The 20,384-nt window shown below is 34.1% G+C and overlaps 1 protein-coding gene across 1 annotated transcript; it reads left to right on the forward strand.

Moving 5' to 3' along the window:
- The first annotated feature begins 16,150 nt into the window (after window positions 1-16,150).
- Window positions 16,151-20,167, forward strand: LOC115695806 (nucleotide-sugar uncharacterized transporter 1). Its single transcript, XM_030622890.2, has 7 exons — window positions 16,151-16,488; window positions 17,347-17,498; window positions 17,594-17,799; window positions 17,892-17,985; window positions 18,609-18,775; window positions 18,889-19,059; window positions 19,595-20,167. Exons 1-7 carry the CDS (start codon window positions 16,398-16,400, stop codon window positions 19,866-19,868), a joined length of 1,155 nt encoding a protein of 384 aa, XP_030478750.1. The 5' UTR covers window positions 16,151-16,397; the 3' UTR covers window positions 19,869-20,167.
- The last annotated feature ends 217 nt before the right edge of the window (window positions 20,168-20,384 follow it).

Here is a 20,384-nt window from a genome sequence, read left to right on the forward strand (position 1 = left end):
TTCATGTTCTTTGATTTGTTAGTTAACCTACTTTTTGGTCAGGGTGATACGTACATTTTGGGAACATGGTAGTACAATTGAGTGGGAGCGCTCATCATAGATATGGAATCTATAGCTTCTATAGGTATTTAGAAGTGAAATGATGATTTCCTTCGAGCTTGCTAAATAGAGATAAATGATAGAACGCTCATTTTAGTAACTATATTAGTTCACTATAATATCATTTATAGGTGGTCAAGTGTTTTAAGGATAAAATACATTGAAAGGGTGTAACGGTAATTTTATCCCTATGCAATGTAGATCATCTATAGAGGATCATTGATTATTGGGATTATAACAATGGATAATTAATAGCGTATCTATATCGTGGAACATATAGAGCGTACTATATGACTGAGAGTGCAATTCCAAGTTCTATGAGTGGATGCAATGAGGAATTAATAAGTTAGTGGATTTACTTGGTAAATTCTAGATCAGCTTATTGGAAGCTCGGTTATATAGGCCCATGCTCCCCATACTAGTTGAGACCATACTGCTTGTAAGACTCAGTTAATTGATTTTAGTTAATCAATTATAATTCAAAAATTAGACTATGTCTAGTTTATAAATTGTCACTAAGCAAGGGCTTAAATGTGAAGAAAAGAGATTCTAGGGTTTATTTGTTAATTAAGAGACTTTGATTAGTCTAATTAATAAATATATTAAATGACAATATTATTTAATAATTAATTTTTAGTTATTAAATAATTGGAATTGGCATTTAAGTGGTTAAATTGGAAAATTAGCGTTTTTGAGAAAATAAGATGGGAAAATGACAAAATGGCAAAATTGCAAAGTGGGGCCCATTATCCAACCCATGGCCTGTTGGGTTTTGTGCCCTAAATAAAACCCATTTTAATATAATCAGATTTGCTAATGAATAAAGATCAGAAATCACATTTTATGTTGCATGGTTCACATGATTTATTTCATGATTATATTTCGTGTATAAATTCTATTAAATCCAGAACATATGTATTTGTTTATGATTATAGTGTTGTCAGCACAGTGGAATATAATCATGGTTATATGTTCAAGAGTTTAATTCCCTGATTTGTCGGTTCACTTGATTTAGACTAGCATGATATTCAACGATAGGTACACTTACACCTTGGATAAGTGTTATATCCTTTCAAAGGCATTGGCAAAGTTTAATGAAACCGGGTAAATCACATGATCAAAACCCTAATCCGGGAAACTCGAACCCACAACTATAGGTTCTGTTATACTCTCTAGGGATTACACTAAATTCGTAAACAGGGAAACACCCAAATAAGGCACTGAAATGGACGAGAATTGAGAAAATGGGACATTCCGGGAACCCTGCAAAAACTGGCTAACCAGTTTTACAGGTACTGGTAAAACCGGCTAGCCGATTTATACCAGCTAACCAAAAAATCCCATATTTTGCTCAAAACTCCACCAAATGCAACCAAACCTTCCAGAGTACCTAATTAAGGTATACACAATATATTCCAACTAATAATTCCCAAAAAAACACCCTGAATCACAATATGTCATTAAAGACTAAAGCTTAAGGTTCAAAGCTCAAACTTGAGAAAATTCATCCCAACACAACCAAACCAGCATACAGAACTTAAAATCAACTCAAATTAACCTTAGAATTTGAATTGCAACCAACCTAACCCTAACATCCCCTAACTTCAAAAATCACATACACAAACCGATTTCAAAGCTTTAAAAACTCAAGATAATGGTACTAGGGTTTTGTTGGGTTTTATGCCCTAAATAAAACTCTATTTCAATGTAATCCAGATTATTCAATATCAATAAAGTAACAGAAGTATTTTTCATTCATTTGTGTATGTTTTGGTTCACTCTATCAATTGTTTGTCTGTTTGATTTATAAATTCATCCAAACCCCTTTCACATACTTGATCATGTTTATTGTGTTGTCAACACAGTGGAAAGTAAACATGACTATGTGAATAAAGGATTCCTAGATTTATCAGAATACTGGGTTTAATTGAAAATCTACAACAGAGTTTACTTGCATTTGGAGAAATGCTATGTTCTTTCCAGAACATTGGTTAAAGTAAAGCTCAGGTTGGATGTATGGAGTATGCATTGGAATGGACCGATATTGAAGTTTGAAATAGATTTATAAAACTTACCGTAATATCTATTCAATTCAATATCACTAAGTTGATCCTAGATCACATGATCGAAATACTGATATGGTTAGGCTCAATCTCAAGAGTGTTACTCATGTTCTTTGATTTGTTAGTTAAGCCTACTTTTAGGTCAGGGTGACACGTACATTTTGGAAACACGGTAGTGCAATTGAGTGGGAGCGCTAACATAAAGATGGAATCTATAGCTTCTATCTAGCGAATAGTAAGCAAAGGATGATTTCCTTTGAGCTTAACCAAACGAGATAAATGGTGGAGTACTCATTTCACTTAGCTGAAATATCATTTATACAGGGTTAAGTGTTTTAAGGATAAAATACATTGTAGGGTGTTACGGTAATTTACTCCCTTTACAATGTAAATCATCCATATAGAGGATCATTGATCAAATTAGGGTTATAACAATGGATAACTAATGATGTGTCTATATGGTGGAACATATAGAGCATTCTATATATTGAGAGTGCAATTCTAAGTTCTATGCGTGGATTCAACAAAGAATTATTAAGTCAGTGAATTTAAGTAGTAAATTCTAGATCTGCTTATTGGAAGCTCGGATATATAGACCCATGGTCCCCCCACTATTTGAGATAATATTACTTGTAAGACTCATTTAATTGATTTTAATTAATCAATTATAATTCTCAAAGTTAGACTATGCCTATTTGAGAATTTATCACTTATTAAGGGCAAAACAGTAAATAGAGATTTTGAAGGGCATATTTATTAATTAGGAAACTTTAATTAGTTTTATTATTAATAAATAAATGACAATATATTATTTGATAAGTAATTTTAATTATTAAATAATTAGATTTGAGATTTATGTGGTTGAACAAAGGAATTGGCAGTTTTTGACAAAATAGGAAACTAGCATTGTAAGAAAAATGAAAGTTGGAAAAGTGGCAAGCCTTGTTTCCACAATGCCTAGGTCGGCCACTATGCTTCCCTTTTCACATTGATTTTTCAATTTTTAAATGTCAATTAACTCAACCATAGCCCTAGGTGGTCTTCTATAAATAGAAGGTAAAGGCTTCAGTTTTTGTACACACAATATTCTTACAGAATTTTCTCACACAAAAACTCTCTCTAAGCCGCCACCATCTCTCTCTCTACCTTCTCTGTTTCGAAATCTATGAGTGATAGAGTAGTACCCACACACATCAAGTAATACCTCAATCATAGTGAGGAAGGCTGTGTAGTATTCAGAGACAACAAAGAAGGACTATCGGGCTCAGATCTTGATTATACTCTGCGACAAAAAGGAATCAAGGGTTAGAGATCTGAGTGGAAGGAGACATATATTTCGCTGCACCCAATGTAAGATTTCTCTTACTTTTATGTGTTTAATTTTCCATTGTTTTAGAAGTTCATATTTAGGTTGTTAAATCAACATACTTGTGAGTAGATCTAAGATCCTGGTAAAAGAAATTCCAACAACTGATATCAGGGCCATGGTAATTGATTTGCTTGCAAGAAATTTGAACTTAAAACGATTTGTTTGTGTTTTGGATGGTATCATGTTGCTTTGTGTGTCATATTGATGTTTGATTGTTGTTTGTGAATATTGGGAAAAATAGTTACTTTTCTGTCTCTGTAATTATTTTTATTGGATAGTTTGGAAAATTCTAAGCAATTTACTTTTTTATAGAACTCGATTTCGATTTAATTTGAATTAGTTATGAATTTTTGAAAATTAGAAAAATCGGGATGATGAGCACCTTCTCACGCGCGCGGAATGGCTGCAAGCAGCCTCCCTGCGCCGTGAAATCTCGGCGTGCATCCCCTGGGCGCGCGCGGATGGGCATGCCTGGCATGCCATCCGTACTGTTCATCAAATTTTTCAATTTTTTTCGATTTTTCATGCTATTTCATGGAATTAACTTTCGATTTTCTGTGTAGTTTTGTATATTGATTTTTTTTTTTTCAAATTTCAAATCTAATTATCAGAAATAAATTAATTTAATTTTCCAAAATTAATTTTAGATATTAGTGTAATTTGATTTTAAAAATAGGAAAAATTAAGTTTTGCTTACCTCTTTTCTTATTTCCTTTAAAATTTGATTTTTTTTTTTTAAGGTCAGATATTATTTTTTTTCTTTTGGTAACTTGACCTTATTTAGAATAAGATCAAAGTAATCATGATATTTTAAAAAAGGAAATAAGATATTTTTGTTAACTTTTAAATTTTGTTATTCTCACTTAAATTAAATTGTAAAATAAGGAAAATGGTATGTATTTACCATTTTCTATTTTATTATTTAATTTATTAAATAACATGAAATTTAAAAGGAAAGTTAGCAATTTATTTTGAAATGATATTTAGGTTACTTAAAACTTAATTTTTCAAAATTGTAGGTTTAATTTTTAAATATAACCGATTTTTTTTTTATTTTTTTCGAATTATATGTTTAAAAATTAAATAAATCCTACATCCAACTATCCAAATCTAACTTGTTGCAGGAGTATGTGTTTTAGATTGTTTGTAAGTTTTCTAAAACCTATTATTGCTTGATCTAAATTGCCATGGTTAACTTGTTGACAGATCCAATGATCTGATTTTAACCCATGGTTCAATTGTCAATAGGTCAAGTAAATAATTTGTAACAGGTAATTTTTACATTCTTCTTTTATCTGTGTATGACCTAGTAACATGATAGGATCCATCCAAATTTGTGTGCTTATGTGAGCCTATATGTTTAATTTCTGTTATAGATACATATAGGTTGTTGTTGCTAAATAAAATGTCATAACCTGATAGATTTTATTTAGGTTCATTTAGTAATGATCCTATTCAATTAATAACAGTTGTTCATTTTAAGGTTAAATTCCTCTATTTTCGGCCTTGTGTGAGAGTTGGGAGCCTTAGAAGTGGGTACGACATACTGGACCCAGCCCCCCCTCACATGAACAACCCCAATTGTGAAGGCCCATTTGCCTGATTTGGATAACTGTGCTAGGTTAATTATATTAGTTTGACCTAATAAAATTGATTAGCAACATAATCAATTTCATTCTTCCTTGAAATTAATTTAAGAAAAGCATAGTTTGATGAATAATATTCTAGAAAACTATATGTATTTTTCTTGTGTTTAATTAAATATGGAATTATAACCATGTAAATTCTTTCTGAATCTTAATTTTATAATTTCATTAAATATTCCTATTTAAGTTGAGATTTAGTTATATCTAACAAATCAACTTAGATTTGAATATCTTTTGAATTTCCTATTATAAATTAAGTTGAAGAATTTTAGGAATTGGTTATTAAGATTCTTTGGATATTTTTTTTAAGTTGATATTTTATAAATATGAGAACTTAAAATAGAATATCTTCTAAATTAAGTGGTTACTACTTAATTGGTAATATTTAATTAAGTCATTGATTGAAGAATATTTAAGTTGGATATTTAGATTTTTCTAAACAACTTAAATAAGATATTTTTCAATTTCATTCTATTTTTGAAATTTAATTAAAGTTTTACTTTAATTTGTAATGTTTCATTATTGAGATATGGAATATAAATGATTAAACAAAATACATATTTTAAATAATGAGCTTTAATCAAGAGAAATTCGATCTCCATTGTTGGTTTTACATAGCTATTGTTTTAGTGAGTAATCCTCCCTAATGGAGGAACGTTCATTAGCAAGTTAGCACCGTTTAATCTCGAAAGATAAGTATTCTTATAAGTTTTTTATACTGTTTATGACCACCCTAATGGTGGCGACTGTATAAGACTTACAAGAGTATGAAACAATGGTAGAAGCTCATAAGATAGAATTGCCTTGACTCTCGCCTAAACAGGACAACGCTGAATTCCAATCTTGATCGAATAAAAGGTTGCTAGAATGTTTGACATTTTAGATGAATTGACAACTCTATTCAATGGATGATGCTTTGACTCTCGCCTAAACGGGACACTGTATCAGTTCGTTGGAAACCTTGGAAAATAAACTATGTTAGATTTAGTATTTTTATAACATATGTGATTATTTGTTATTTTCTGAACTTGTGTATGAATTTATAGAACCAAAACCTTACTTCTGTTTATTGATATGTTGTAGTGCCAATAAGAATAACCCTCACCCCGATCTACTCCTAGTTAGTATCTTTGCAAAAGAACTCAATAGTGTGAAAATGCATCCTTGTAGTTGCATTAACTCGCACCTATTGTTGATGAATCTGAAATTCCCAAAGGCAAATCTACTAGGAATTGATTTATCAAAGGAACAATGGGTACGACTCATCCTTAATAGTCTTCCTCAGGAGTATGATAGTTTTGTTCTATATTACTTATTGAACAATCCTCACTCCTCCGACATGGACAAACTCGAGACTGAGTTGAGGGCCCATGAGCGGAATCTGATTGCAATGGGACCTCCTGGTATTGCAAATTTTAATCAGAGGAAGAAGATTAAGCATGAGGGATCTAACAAAGCTGCTTCTTCAAGTACAATTATCAGACATCATGTTCTATGTGCGAATTGTAATGGAAAGGGACATAAAGAAGAACAATGTCCCAGGCTTCTAGACAATTCAAACGAAGGTGATGCTTTTGTCTTTGAATCATGTGTTTTAGAGAATGACAAATCCACCTGGATTGTTGATTCTGGATCTACTAACCATGTATGTTCTTCATTGCAGCTGCTTGAAACTTGGGAGAATCTTCACCCAGATGAGTTAAAACTTAAAGTTGGAAATGGCGAGTTGGTATCAGTTAAAGCTAGAGGAACAGCCCGAATCAAGTTTCATACAAAGAAGTTTTTACTTTTAGAGAATGTTTTATATATTCCCAACTTTAGTAGAAACTTGATTAGTGTTTCATGTTTACAAAAACAATTTTATATATTGAATTTTTCGAGTTCAAATTGTTCAATTTCTGGTGTAATGGATTTCATATATGTGTTGCTAACATGGAACAAGAGCTTTATGTTTTAAGACCTGATACTCAAATCTCACTAAATACTGAACTTTTCAATGTAGCTAAACCTAGAAGCCTTAAGAGAAAAGAGATTGATAATGATGATCAAACTTATCTATGGCATTTACGTTTAGGTCATATAGGCTTTGATAGACTCAATAGGCTAACCAAAGACGGTCCATTGAAAAATGTCATCTTAGGAGAACTGCCAGTATGCGAATCCTGCCTAGAAGGAAAAATGACCAAACCTTCTTTCTCTGCAAAGGGAGAGCGTGCCAAACAACCCCTAGGGTTAGTGCATTCAGATGTTTGCGGACCTCTGAATGTAAAAGCCCGAGGTGGTTATGAGTATTTCGTCACTTTCATTGACGACTTCTCTAGATACAGTTTTCTTTACCTAATGCAAAAGAAATCTGAAACATTCGAAAAGTTTCAGGAATTTCATGCTTTGGCTCAAAACCAATTAGGTAAAGCATTAAGATCTTGCGAGCTGATAGGGGTGGAGAATATATGGATATGCAGTTCAAAGATCATTTAATTGAACTTGGAATTGAATCCCAATATACTGCCCCAAGCACTCCACAGCAAAATGGAGTTGCGGAAAGAAGAAATCGCACTCTCTTGGAAATGGTTAGGTCCATGCTGAGTTATTCAACTCTGTCTACGTCCTTCTGGGGATATGCTATTCAAATGGCAAACGACATTTTAAATGTTGTACCATCTAAAGCAGTACCTAAGACACCCGTCGAACTATGGAATGGTCGTACACCTAGTTTACGCCATTATAGGATTTGGGGGTACCCTGCTCACGTCTTGAGAAAGAAAGAAGGCAAACTGGAATCGCGAACTGAAGTTTGCATGTTTGTCGGAAATTCTAAAGAGACTAGGGGTGGACTATTTTATAGTCACAAGGATAACAAAGTGTTTGTTTCTACAAATGCTACTTTCCTTGAAGATAACTATATGAAAGACAACAAACCGAAAATTGAAATTGTATTAAAGGAAATGCTTACAGATACAGTTCCTTCAAATGTTCCATCCTCTTCTACTCAAGAAGAGGACCATCCCACTCCCTCAGTTGTAGCAACTGAGAAAACTACTACCAAAGCTCCTGTTCAGAAGGTCACCGCTCCTCGTCGTAGTGGGAGGGTTTCTACAAAACCATCTCGTTATGGCTTGGATGGTGAAATCAATATGGTCGTTGGTGACGGTATTGATGACGACCCATTAACCTATAAACAGGCAATTGCAAGTCTGCAATGGAAGCGATGGTCAGCCGGCATGGATTCAGAAATGGATTCCATGAAAAAGAACAAAGTCCGGGAATATGTAGATCCACCTGATGATTATCGTCCAATTAGATGTAAATGGGTATACAAGAAGAAAAGAGGCTCTGGAGGCAAAGTCGAAACTTTCAAAGCTAGACTGGTCGCCAAGGGTTATACCCAAAGAGAAGGTGTGGACTATGAGGAAACTTTTAGTCCGGTTGCCATGCTCAAATCCATCTGAATTCTTCTCTCCATAGTTGCCGCTTTCGATTATGAAATTTGGCAAATGGATGTCAAGACAGCTTTTCTTAATGGGCTTCTTGAAGAAACCATCTATATGGAGCAACCAGAAGGTTATGTTCTTCCTGGACAGGAAAAAAAAGTTTGCAAATTAAATAGGTCCATTTATGGACTTAAGCAAGCTTCTCACTCATGGAATAAAAGGTTTGATGAGATCATTAAAACCTACGGCTTTCATCAGAATGAAGATGAACCTTGTGTTTACCAACTCAAGGAAGACCAAGTAGTAGTATTCCTGGTCCTTTATGTTGATGACATTTTGATCATTGGCAACAATGTCAAGAAAATGATTCACATCAAGGAATGGCTTGACACTCAATTCGACATGAAAGACTTGGGTGAGGCAGCCTATGTTCTCGGTATTCAGATTATAAGAAACCGGAAGAACAGATCCCTTGCTCTCTCTCAAACAACTTACATTGACAAAGTTCTAGAGAGATTCTCCATGACTAATACGAATGGGGCAAATATGCCTTCTAGATATGGTATCCGTCTATCTAAGGAACAGTGTCCTACTGATCCTCAAGAGATAGAAGACATGGCAAAAGTTCCTTATGCTTCTGCAGTTGGAAGTCTAATGTATGCAATGTTATGCACTAGACCTGACATCTGCTATACAGTTAGAATCGTGAGCAGGTATCAGTCAAATCCAGGACAGGAACATTGGAATGCTGTTAAGTATATTTTGAAATACTTAAAGAGTACAAGAGATTATGTATTAGTCTACAAGGGTGGTGCTATAAACCCCATAGGCTATACAGACTCAGATTTTTAGGCATGTCTTGAAGAAAGGAAATCTACATCTGGGATGGTGTTTACTCTTGGGTGTGGAGCATTGGTTTGGAGAAGTGCGAAACAAATCGCGATTTCAGATTCTACCATGGAGGCAGAATACATAGCTGCGGCTGAAGCAGCTAAAGAGGTTGTCTGGCTTAGAAAGTTCTTCACCAGTCTTGGTGTAGTTCCTGGAATGGAAAAGCCTCTAGTCCTGCTTTGTGATAACAATGAAGCTATAGCCAACAGTAAGGAACCTCGGAGCCACAAGAGAAGTAAGCATATAGAAAGAAAATATCATATTATCAGAGAATATGTGGCAAGAGGGGCTGTACTGGTGGAGAAAGTGGACACGCAGGACAACTTAGTTGATCCATTCACCAAAGTCTTGGCAGTGACTGCATTCGAAAAGCACCGTCATAATTTAGGGTTAATTGAAATGTACTGATTAGTTTTATATTAGTGCAAGTGGGAGTTTGTTGGGTTTTATGCCCTAAATAAAACTCTATTTCAATGTAATCCAGATTATTCAATATCAATAAAGTAACAGAAGTATTTTTCATTCATGTGTGTATGTTTTGGTTCACTTTATCAATTGTTTGTCTGTTTGATTTATAAATTCATCCAAACCCCTTTCACATACTAAATCATGTTTATTGTGTTGTCAACACAGTGGAAAGTAAACATGACTATGTGAATAAAGGATTCCTAGGTTTATCAGAACACTGGGTTTTACAGATATGACAATCTACAACAGAGTTTACTTGCATTTGGAGAAATGCTATGTTCTTTCCAGAACATTGGTTAAAGTAAAACTCAGGTTGGATGCATGGAGTATGCATTGGAATGGACCGATATTGAACTTTGAAATAGATTTATAAAACTTACCGTAATATCTATTCAATTCAATATCACTAAGTTGATCCTAGATCACATGATCGAAATCCTGATATGGTTAGGCTCAATCTCAAGAGTGTTACTCGTGTTCTTTGATTTGTTAGTTAAGCCTACTTTTGGGTCAGGGTGATACGTACATTTTGGGAACACGGTAGTGCAATTGAGTGGGAGCGCAAACATAAATATGGAATCTATAGCTTCTATCTGGCGAATAGTAAGCAAAGGATGATTTCCTTCGAGCTTAACCAAACGAGATAAATGGTGGAGAATTCATTTCACTTAGCTGAAATATCATTTATACAGGGTTAAGTGTTTTAAGGATAAAATACATTGTAGGGTGTTACGGTAATTTACTCCCTTTACATTGTAAATCATCCATATAGAGGTTCATTGATCAAATTAGGGTTATAAAAATGGATAACTAATGATGTGTCTATATGGTGGAACATATAGAGCATTCTATATACTGAGAGTGCAATTCTAAGTTCTATGCGTGGATTCAACAAAGAATTAATAAGTCAGTGAATTTAAGTAGTAAATTCTAGATCTGCTTATTGGAAGCTCGGATATATAGACCCATGGTCCCCCCACTAGTTGAGATAATATTACTTGTAAGACTCATTTAATTGATTTTAATTAATCAATTATAATTCTCAAAGTTAGACTATGTCTATTTGAGAATTTATCACTTATTAAGGGCAAAACAGTAAATAAAGATTTTGAAGGGCATATTTATTAATTAGGAAACTTTAATTAGTTTTATTATTAATAAATAAATGACAATATATTATTTGATAATTAATTTTAATTATTAAATAATTAGATTTGACATTTATGTGGTTGAACAAAGGAATTGACAGTTTTTGACAAAACAGGAAACTAGCAATGTAAGAAAATGGAAAGTTGGAAAAGTGGCAAGCCTTGTTTCCACAATGCCTAGGTCTGCCACTATGCTTCCCTTTTCACTTTGATTTTTCAATTTTTAAATGTCAATTAATTCAACCATAGCCCTAGGTGGTCTTCTATAAATAGAAGGTAAAGGCTTCAGTTTTTGTACACATAATATTCTGACAGAATTTTCTCACACAAAAACTCTCTCTGAGCCGCCACCTCTCTCTCTACCTTCTCTGTTTCGAAATCTGTGAGTGATAGAGTAGTGCCCACACACATCAAGTAATACCTCAATCATAGTGAGGAAGGCTTTGTAGTATTCAGAGACAACAAAGAAGGACTATCGGGCTCAGATATTGATTATACTCTGCGACAGAAAGGAATCAAGGGTTAGAGATCTGAGTGGGAGGAGACATATATTCCGCTGCACCCAATGTAAGATTTCTCTTACTTTTATGTGTTTAATTTTCCATCGTTTTAGAAGTTCATATTTAGGTTGTTAAATCAACATACTTGTGAGTAGATCTAAGATGGTAAAATAAATTCCAACAAGTTTACCTTGCCTCAAAGCTACTTGAATCCTTAGCTTTAATCTAGAAAAATACCAGGTTTTGAGGGTGATTCCCTCTGGTTAGCCCCAGCCGAAAGAGAGAAAGAGAGAGTTTCTGTTTTTTGGTTTTTCTTTAATTTTTCCTTATTTTCCCTAATTGAATAAAGCTTAGGAAAGTAATTCCCTTGCTAAAATAATAAGAAGCCACATGTCACTCTCCTAGACAACCACCAAACCATCTCTTAACAAATTACTAAAATGCCCCCCAATGTTTAATTCTAGCTTAATTCAAACCTAGGGGTAAAATAGTCACAAACTATAACCCCGCACAACCTCGGTATTTTATTTTCTCCAATGTATATCTCGCTAAGAAATAAGGTTCTAAACTTACCCATGTGATCAAACTAGCCATCCATCACATTTTCCGTTATCGCCGAGAAAAATTATAAAAATAACATATTTCACATATAATTCAAATAATACACTTAGAGTTTAATCAAATCTCCAAAATTGAGAAATTATTACTCTAATGTCCTTTTCTATCAATGGGACCCAAAAATAATTAAATTCATAAATAATTATAAAAAATGTCAGAAATTACTGCTAATTGCCTTTACTAGTCCAAATTACTAAAGCGGTCATTACATTTTTGCATGCATCTTAGGTAGTTCTGTGACTTTAAAGATAAAGCACTAAAATTTTGTAAGTAATCATAAATTGATACAATTTGAACAATAATTAATTGCTTAATTTTTTTTTTGGTTGATATGTGTGTTGGGAATATTTTACCAGGATCTAGATTTACTAACAAATATGTTGAATTAACATCCAAAGTATATATGAATTCTTTAAAATAATGAAATAAGCACATAAGGGTTTAAGAAAACCTTACATTGATTGCAGCAGAATAATATGACACCTTCCGTTCAAGATCTCTAGCCCTTGATTCCTTTCTGTCGCAGAGCATTATCAAGATCTGAACTTGGATCTCTTTCTCTCCTTTGGGTTTGGTTACCACCGTCTTACTCACTATGGTTGAGTACTTGACTTGTTATGTGTGGGCATGGCACTCATTCACTCAAGGTTCGAATATGGTGAAGAACAATGAAGGAGGTGAAATCTCTATAGAAGGAACTCTCTCATTTAGGTTGGTTGAATAATCAAGTTTGACATTAGTTTGACAAAGTGTCAAGTGGATGAGATAAGAGTATCATGTTCCTTTTATAGTGTTTCAACTAGGGCTTTGGGTTGAATTACATGGATTGAAAAAGAATAAAATATTGGGCAAAAATTGCTTATGGCCGTACACAATAGTGGACCTATCTCTAGTTAGAATTTTGCTACTTTTTCAACCACTTATTCTTCTTTTCAATAATACCATATTTTCCAATTCAACCTTATAAATGCCAAAGCTATTTATTTAATAACTATAATTAATTACTAAATAAAATTATCATTTATGTAATTTATTAATTAGACCATACAAAGTCTTTTAATTAACAAATTGACCTCAAAACCTCTTCTCTTCACAATTAAGCCCTTGCTTAGTGAAAATTCTTAAATAAGACATAGTCTAATTTTAGAATTACAATTGATTAATTAAAATCAATTAACTGAGTCTGCAAGTATTATTATCTCAACTAGTGAGGGGACCATGGGCCTATATAACCGAGCTTTTAATAAGTAGATCTAGAATTCACCAAGTAAATTCTCAACTTATAAATTTCGCCTCGCACCACTATAGATTTGGAATTTAATAGCACTCTCATTAATATAGAACGCTCTATATGTACTACGATATAGATACGTTATGATTATCCATTGTTACAATCCTAATAGTCAAGGATCCTCTAAAGATGATTTACACTGAATAGGGACAAATTTACCGTTCTACCCTTTAATGTATTTTATCCTTAAAACACTTAGCTACCTATAAATGATACTTCAGTAAACTAATATAATTACTGAAATGAGGCCTCAATCATTTATCTCTCTATTCAGCCAAGCTCAAAAGAAATCATCGTTTCACTTCTAAAAACTTATGAAAGCTATAGATTCCATATCTATGTTTAGCACTCCCAATCAATTGAACTACCATGTTCCCAAGATGTAAGTATCCACCATAACCAAAAGTTAGCTTCCACGAACAAGTCAAAGAACATAAATAAATACAACTAAGCTGAACCTAACCATATCAGGATTAAGATCCATAGACCTAAGATTAACCATTGATATTGACTTAGAAAGATATAACGGTAAGTTTATGATATCTTATCCAAGATCATTATTGGTCCCTTCCAATGTATACTCCATACATCCGATACTGGTAAACTTTGTTAATGCCCTGGCAAGGACATAACACTTATCCAAGACGCACCTTATTTTTCGGTAGCCCATCACAAAAGAACTCCACGGTTAAGGGTGCTTGACCTACGACAATTTCAGGATGGGTAACCTCGTGGGGAGTTTTCCTAGGAAGCGTGCGAGTGAGGACAAAGCATGCTGGAAACACTCGTGTTGGTCTGTAGGGTCAGTCGTCATTCTATGAAGCAGCCAGAGTGACGTACTCGTGTATAAGAGCCACCATTCCATGGGTGTGAGGGCCCAATGGAGGCTTGAAGCGAGGACGTTACAAAATGGTATCAGAGTCTTGACCCAGCCAGAAATGTAGTCGACGAGGACGTCGGACCCCGTAAGGGGGAGTGATTATGACAGTCAGTAGTCCTGTGATCCATAAGGGGAAATGTCGGGTAAGCTGTGCAATCCCACATCACTTAGGGAAGGTCAAGTGTGATGATTTTGAGACTGTGTAGTATGGGACTACACTGTTGAAGAGAGATTAAATGGATTGATTAGTACTACTATATCAACAAGGTGCATCTAGTTTTTTGGAATCCCATCACGAAAGAACTCCACGGTTAAGCGTGCTTGACTTGGGGCAATTTCAGGATGGGTAACCTCCTGGGAAGTTTTTCTAGGAAGCGTGTGAGTGAGGACAAATCATGTTGGAAACACTCGTGTTGGTTTGTAGGGTTAGTCGTCATTCCATGAAGCAGCTAGAGTGACGTACTCGTGTATAAGAGCCATCATTCTGTGGGTGTAAGGGCCCAATAGAGGCTTGAAGCGGGGACGTTACAGTTCCTACCAACCAACAGTTAGATGGTCATGTTGTAGTATCAGCCCTTGCATCGTGTTGAGTACGAAACCCTAGGTGGGTAAAGGGTATGGCCATACCCACATATATGCCTATAAATACCCTCATATTTTATGTACAAAGGGTGACCGATTTTCTACTAGCTGAACCTCTACTAAAATTCCTACTAGCTTTCTTCTTCTTCAAGAGAAACAAAAGGAGTGCAAAGCTAAGGTTTATACTGTAAATATTTGTATTATTCAAACACTTGCCAGTAAGGCTAATACTATTGACTCGTGGACTAGGGATTATTAATGTCTAATCACGTAAAAAATTATCTGTCTATTATTTATTATTTTATTTCTTTCTTAAGCTCTGTTTTATTGGTTTCTAAAAATTTTTGTTAAACAACTAGGTTTTTACAATGTAATTTGGTGTGGAAATACCTCGCTCACTATAATAGCCCAGCCGATCCTCTCTCTCTCTCTCTCTCTCTCTCTCTCTCTCTCTCTCTCTCTCTCTCTCTCTCTCTCTCTCTCTCTCTCTCTCTCTCTCTCTCTCTCTCTCTCTCTCTCTCTCTCAAGTTGTACAAGTTTGAGTTTTTTAGCCCACACTTAGTTTAGAAAGAACAAAGACCTTTGTGGAAGACTTTGGTTCTTTAGTTTTCTACCATTGAAGATCGATGTCAATCATTTGTTATTGCTTTACGACAACTGTTAGGATTTTATGCCAAAATTAAAACCCTAATTCAATTTGTAACCTTAATTATTATCAATAAATAAAAACGTTCAGTTTTTAGATTATAACCATGAAAATTGAAAAGCAAATTTTAGATTTTTTTTGTGTAAGAAACCGACCGAATCGACTGTTGCTCACCTTTATTAAATCGACCAAACAGTAGAGTAAAACGATCGAGTTTTTTTATATTTATATAATGGTCGGTCCGTTTTCAAATTATAATCCTGTAGACTGAAAATCAAATTTTAATTTTTTTTTTTACATAAAAACTCGACTGAACTCACCGTTGCTCACCCTTAGAGTATAGCAATGCTCTTCTAATATAAAACATAAAACGCAGAAATTGTGGAGTTTGAGTGAGCGTGATTTGCTCAATCATCCGTCATCATCGCTCTCTTCTCCGCCCACGTGGCTTGTCCCGTGTCTCTTTCCCACCTCCAAAAATGGTTTTTATCTTTCCACTTTTTGTTTTACTTTAGTAATATTCTTTTATTTTTCTACTATATTCACACTGTGTATGGTTTAACTAAACATAAAAAAAAAAAAAAAATAGAAAAAAGATATCTGGGAGAATTTGGACTCCAACTGGTACTACTACTTCATTCATCTGCCTCAGTCTGTCTCATTTCGACATTGCCCGTCTCATCTCTCTCCTGTCTTTCATTTTGTCATTTAGGGTTTTAGAAGAAAACAAAAGAATACCCAGAAAGAGAGTGTGTGTGAGGGGGAATGCTGTGTAGCCGTAAAATGTTAAATTTCTTTATAAGAAAAGATATCAGAAAGATTCTTAAGCGGAAAGACAGTGATGCTGGTGAAAGAGGTAAATACTAAGTAGTGTAGATTAATTAACTTCGTTCTTCTGCTTTAATTTCACACCTTTTTTAAATTTGTTTGCTTCTCATCACATCTTTCTCATTTGGGTTTTTGGGTCTGAATCTGCGCAAGCTTAATTCACAATGCACTTTGTGGAGCAAAGTCTTTTTTTTTTTTTTGGTTGATCTGGCTCACAAGGATGCGTTTTTTGTGATTGTGATTGGAAGATGGTTTCGTAATTGTTTTTTCAAAATCTTTTTTCTTTTATTTTGGTAATACCAGTTCCCTTGCATGCTTTACTTGTTTATGGTTGATTTAAGTTTGTTTTTGTTTCTTAATTAAGCTGGACTAATTAATTAATTAATTAAAAGTGTGTATTAAGTGTGCTGTTTGATTTCATATTTTGTTTAAAATACCAGAAGTTCATAACTTTGCATGAGTGAGTTTTGCAGTCAATTTGCTGCTTAGTGATGTTCATAGTTTTTCTTAAGCTCTAAAAACGTTACTACATTCTCCTTGATATATGTTACTGCATTGGGATCTTTGGTTGATGATATTAAAGTACCCTGATTTGTAAATAACTATCTCTGTTGATATGATGTTTTAGGGATGTTATATTGTAATTAATAAACAAGTGTTGCTTCGAACGTTTCATTTGCTAATTAATTTGAGAGTTTCAATCTATTACTTATTTATTCTGAAAATAAAAATGTGTTTTTTAATTTCTTTCTATTTTGAGATTTTGTCACTGACCAACTTTATGCTTTACCATATATATAGCTTTGAAGACAATGAAAAGTTGTATGGGAAACTTGTTTCTCTCTAATATGTTTCAGTTTTTCTCATTGGTCATCAATTACATTAGGTAGAGCACTAGAAGATTTAAGAGCCTCAATCTTCAATGAACTTCGCTCATCAGACGGTGCGAAACGCCAGCAACAACGATTATGTGGCCCTGCGATTGCTCTTACCTTCAATTTTGTGGTTGCTGTTGGCATTATTTTTGTGAATAAATTGGTTTGTTTTTATACCAGAACCTATTGTCTTTCTATACTAAAAATTTGGAAGTAGGCATTTAGTAATTTGCTCAGCTTTCTTTTTCTTTTTGTCAGGTGCTTAAAAATGTTGGATTTCATTTTCCCATACTCCTTAGTTTCATTCATTATATTGTAAGCTGGCTATTGATGGCCATTCTAAACGCATTCTCTATCCTCCCTGCATCTCCCGCAAAATCAACCCGTTCGTCTACTTTATTCGCTCTTGGATTTGTTATGTCCCTATCTACTGGCCTTGCAAATGTCAGCTTGAAGTACAATAGGTCAGCTATTGTATTACTATATACTTTACATAAGTGAACTAAAGTATTCTCTTCAGTCTTGACTCACGAAGTTTAGTGAATTTGTGAATCAGTGTGGGTTTCTATCAAATGTCCAAGATAGCAGTTACACCATCCATAGTTCTGGCTGAGTTTGTACTCTATAAGAAGAAAGTTTCTCTCTTTAAGGTGCTCCTCTCTTTCTCTTTTTTTTTTGTTTTCTGTCAATATGCTCACTGAATTTCTGGTTACCTGGAGTATTTCATCTGCTGAGTGATAATATTGAAATATGGCATTAACTCATATCCTGCTTTACCTATATGGTGGCTTGGAGAAATATGTCTTTAAAAACATTACATTCTTGCTTGTCTGACAGTCTGAAACCAGAGGAACTTATATATTTTTAATATCTGTCGCACGAGCTATAAAATACTATAGTAATATTATTTTATAAATATGTATCTGTTTAATATGTCTCACACTTGGAAACTGCATAATGGCGTTATCTGTGTATTAGGTTTTTGTACCTCCAATATGGATTCAATCATTTTGAAATTGTAGTTCTGTTATTTTCTAGAACATTTAAACGCATTAAAGATATCCTATATGATATGTGTGCCCATCAAAGTGATCCACATTACTTCTTTTAGGATCTATCTGTGTAAAAATATTGAGATTTTTTAGTTGCTATTAATTGTTCTCTTATTTAGTTAATGTTTTAATGAGTGGTTTTAGAGTGCCACAAATAGTAAAAATGTTCGTTTTTTTTTTTCCTTTTCATTTTTTAAAGTTGTTCTTGTTAAAACTTTCAGGTTCTAGCACTTGCAGTAGTATCTATTGGTGTTGCTATTGCAACTGTAACAGATCTACAATTCCATCTTTTTGGTGCTTGTATTGCATTAGCATGGATAATACCGAGTGCTGTAAATAAGATCCTATGGTCTAGTCTACAGCAGCAGGAGAATTGGACAGCTTTAGCGTATGTGTTGTGTTGCATATATTAACTTCTACTTTTAGCTAAAGAAAGGTCTGATTGATTTCCTTGTGCTAATATTGCTGTGCTCTTTCTAACTAAGATCCCTTGTTGGACAGGCTTATGTGGAAGACAACACCAATCACCTTGTTTTTTCTGGTTACATTGATACCTTGGTTAGATCCACCTGGTGTACTCTCCTTTGATTGGAACCTTATCAACACAAGTGCAATTCTCATGTCTGCTTTTCTTGGTTTCTTGCTTCAGTGGTCAGGAGCTTTAGCACTTGGGTATGTGTATCTTTGCTTATGTTTTTAAAATATCCTATCTAGGCTGTTTAATTTCTTGCTTTTGATTCTTTGTGGCCACATTAGTTTTAGCTTCTAATCCTTCTAATTAATGGAGAGTGTAAAGAGTTTGGGTTCTTCTGCATGACACCATTTAGTTTTAGGTGATTTAGTATAAAATGTGAACATGGATGTTCAGATAGTGTATTAAGAATGACATGGTAAGGTTTTCAAAAAAAAAAAAATGACATGGTAAGCATATGATGGTTGTGTGTGTTTTCAGTACGGACAGTGACAAGCTTGATTCTTGGCTTAATAAGTCTTGTTGTTACCTTTGTTCTATAGTATTACGCGATCTTCACGCCTAGAGTTTTGTCCAAAGTGCAGTTGTTTGTCTTGATGTTATGAAACAGATATGACTGAATGTTTTGTTTTATATCTTGAGTGTACCATTTTCATGGAAATATTAACGAGTTGAATCTTGATTTGAGTGTATGGCTCTGATTCGGTTCCCGATCTTTCCTCTTCAAACTTATAGGGCTACGTCTGCTGTTTCCCACGTTGTTCTTGGCCAGTTCAAAACATGCGTCGTTCTTCTTGGAAACTTCTACCTCCTTGGTTCCAATCCCGGTCTAACAAGTATCGGTGGTGCATTTACGGCTATTGCTGGTATGACTGTATACACTTACCTCAATTTGAAAGTACAGTCAACTAAAGCATCATCTAGACAAACCTCCTTGTTACCCAAGTCCAAACTCAGTAAAGAGAACAGTGGCGTAAATGATGGGAATTACGGTAGGGAATCTGTTTAACAAACAAATTTTTTTTGTCTCCGTACACGATAAAAATAAAACTTATCCACTAATTTGTCATTGTTTGAGTTGACTATTTATAGATTGAAAATTAGTTAATCTGATTTAGATAAGTGCTCTTCAATTTTGTGTTAATACCACAAGAGTGGTATGGTGTTACTTGTGAGTTTCTGGCAATACCTTTTTTCTAGGGGCACCTTCTGTAGATTGTTACGGCACATGGTGTTGTATTCACCCTGGATTGAGCATTGTACATATCAATAGCCATTGCATTAATTTATTTCTTCTAACTTCTGCTACTATTTTGTACAACTTTTTTTTATTAGTAACTTTTGAGACTCGAGCATCAAGTAGGTATGTTTATTGTGTAATACTTTTGGTCCTAATTGAGACGTGTCAACCAATCAAAATCTCGTTCTTTTTTATGGGAGGGAGAAGTGTGCCCAGGTTTCTTGGTGAGATGATTGAAATATCAGAATTTGAGGCTCCAATTAAAGCAAACATTCTGTTGAAGGT

The sequence above is a fragment of the Cannabis sativa genome, chromosome 6 (assembly GCF_029168945.1).
Source record: "Cannabis sativa cultivar Pink pepper isolate KNU-18-1 chromosome 6, ASM2916894v1, whole genome shotgun sequence".
Lineage (NCBI taxonomy): Eukaryota > Viridiplantae > Streptophyta > Magnoliopsida > Rosales > Cannabaceae > Cannabis > Cannabis sativa.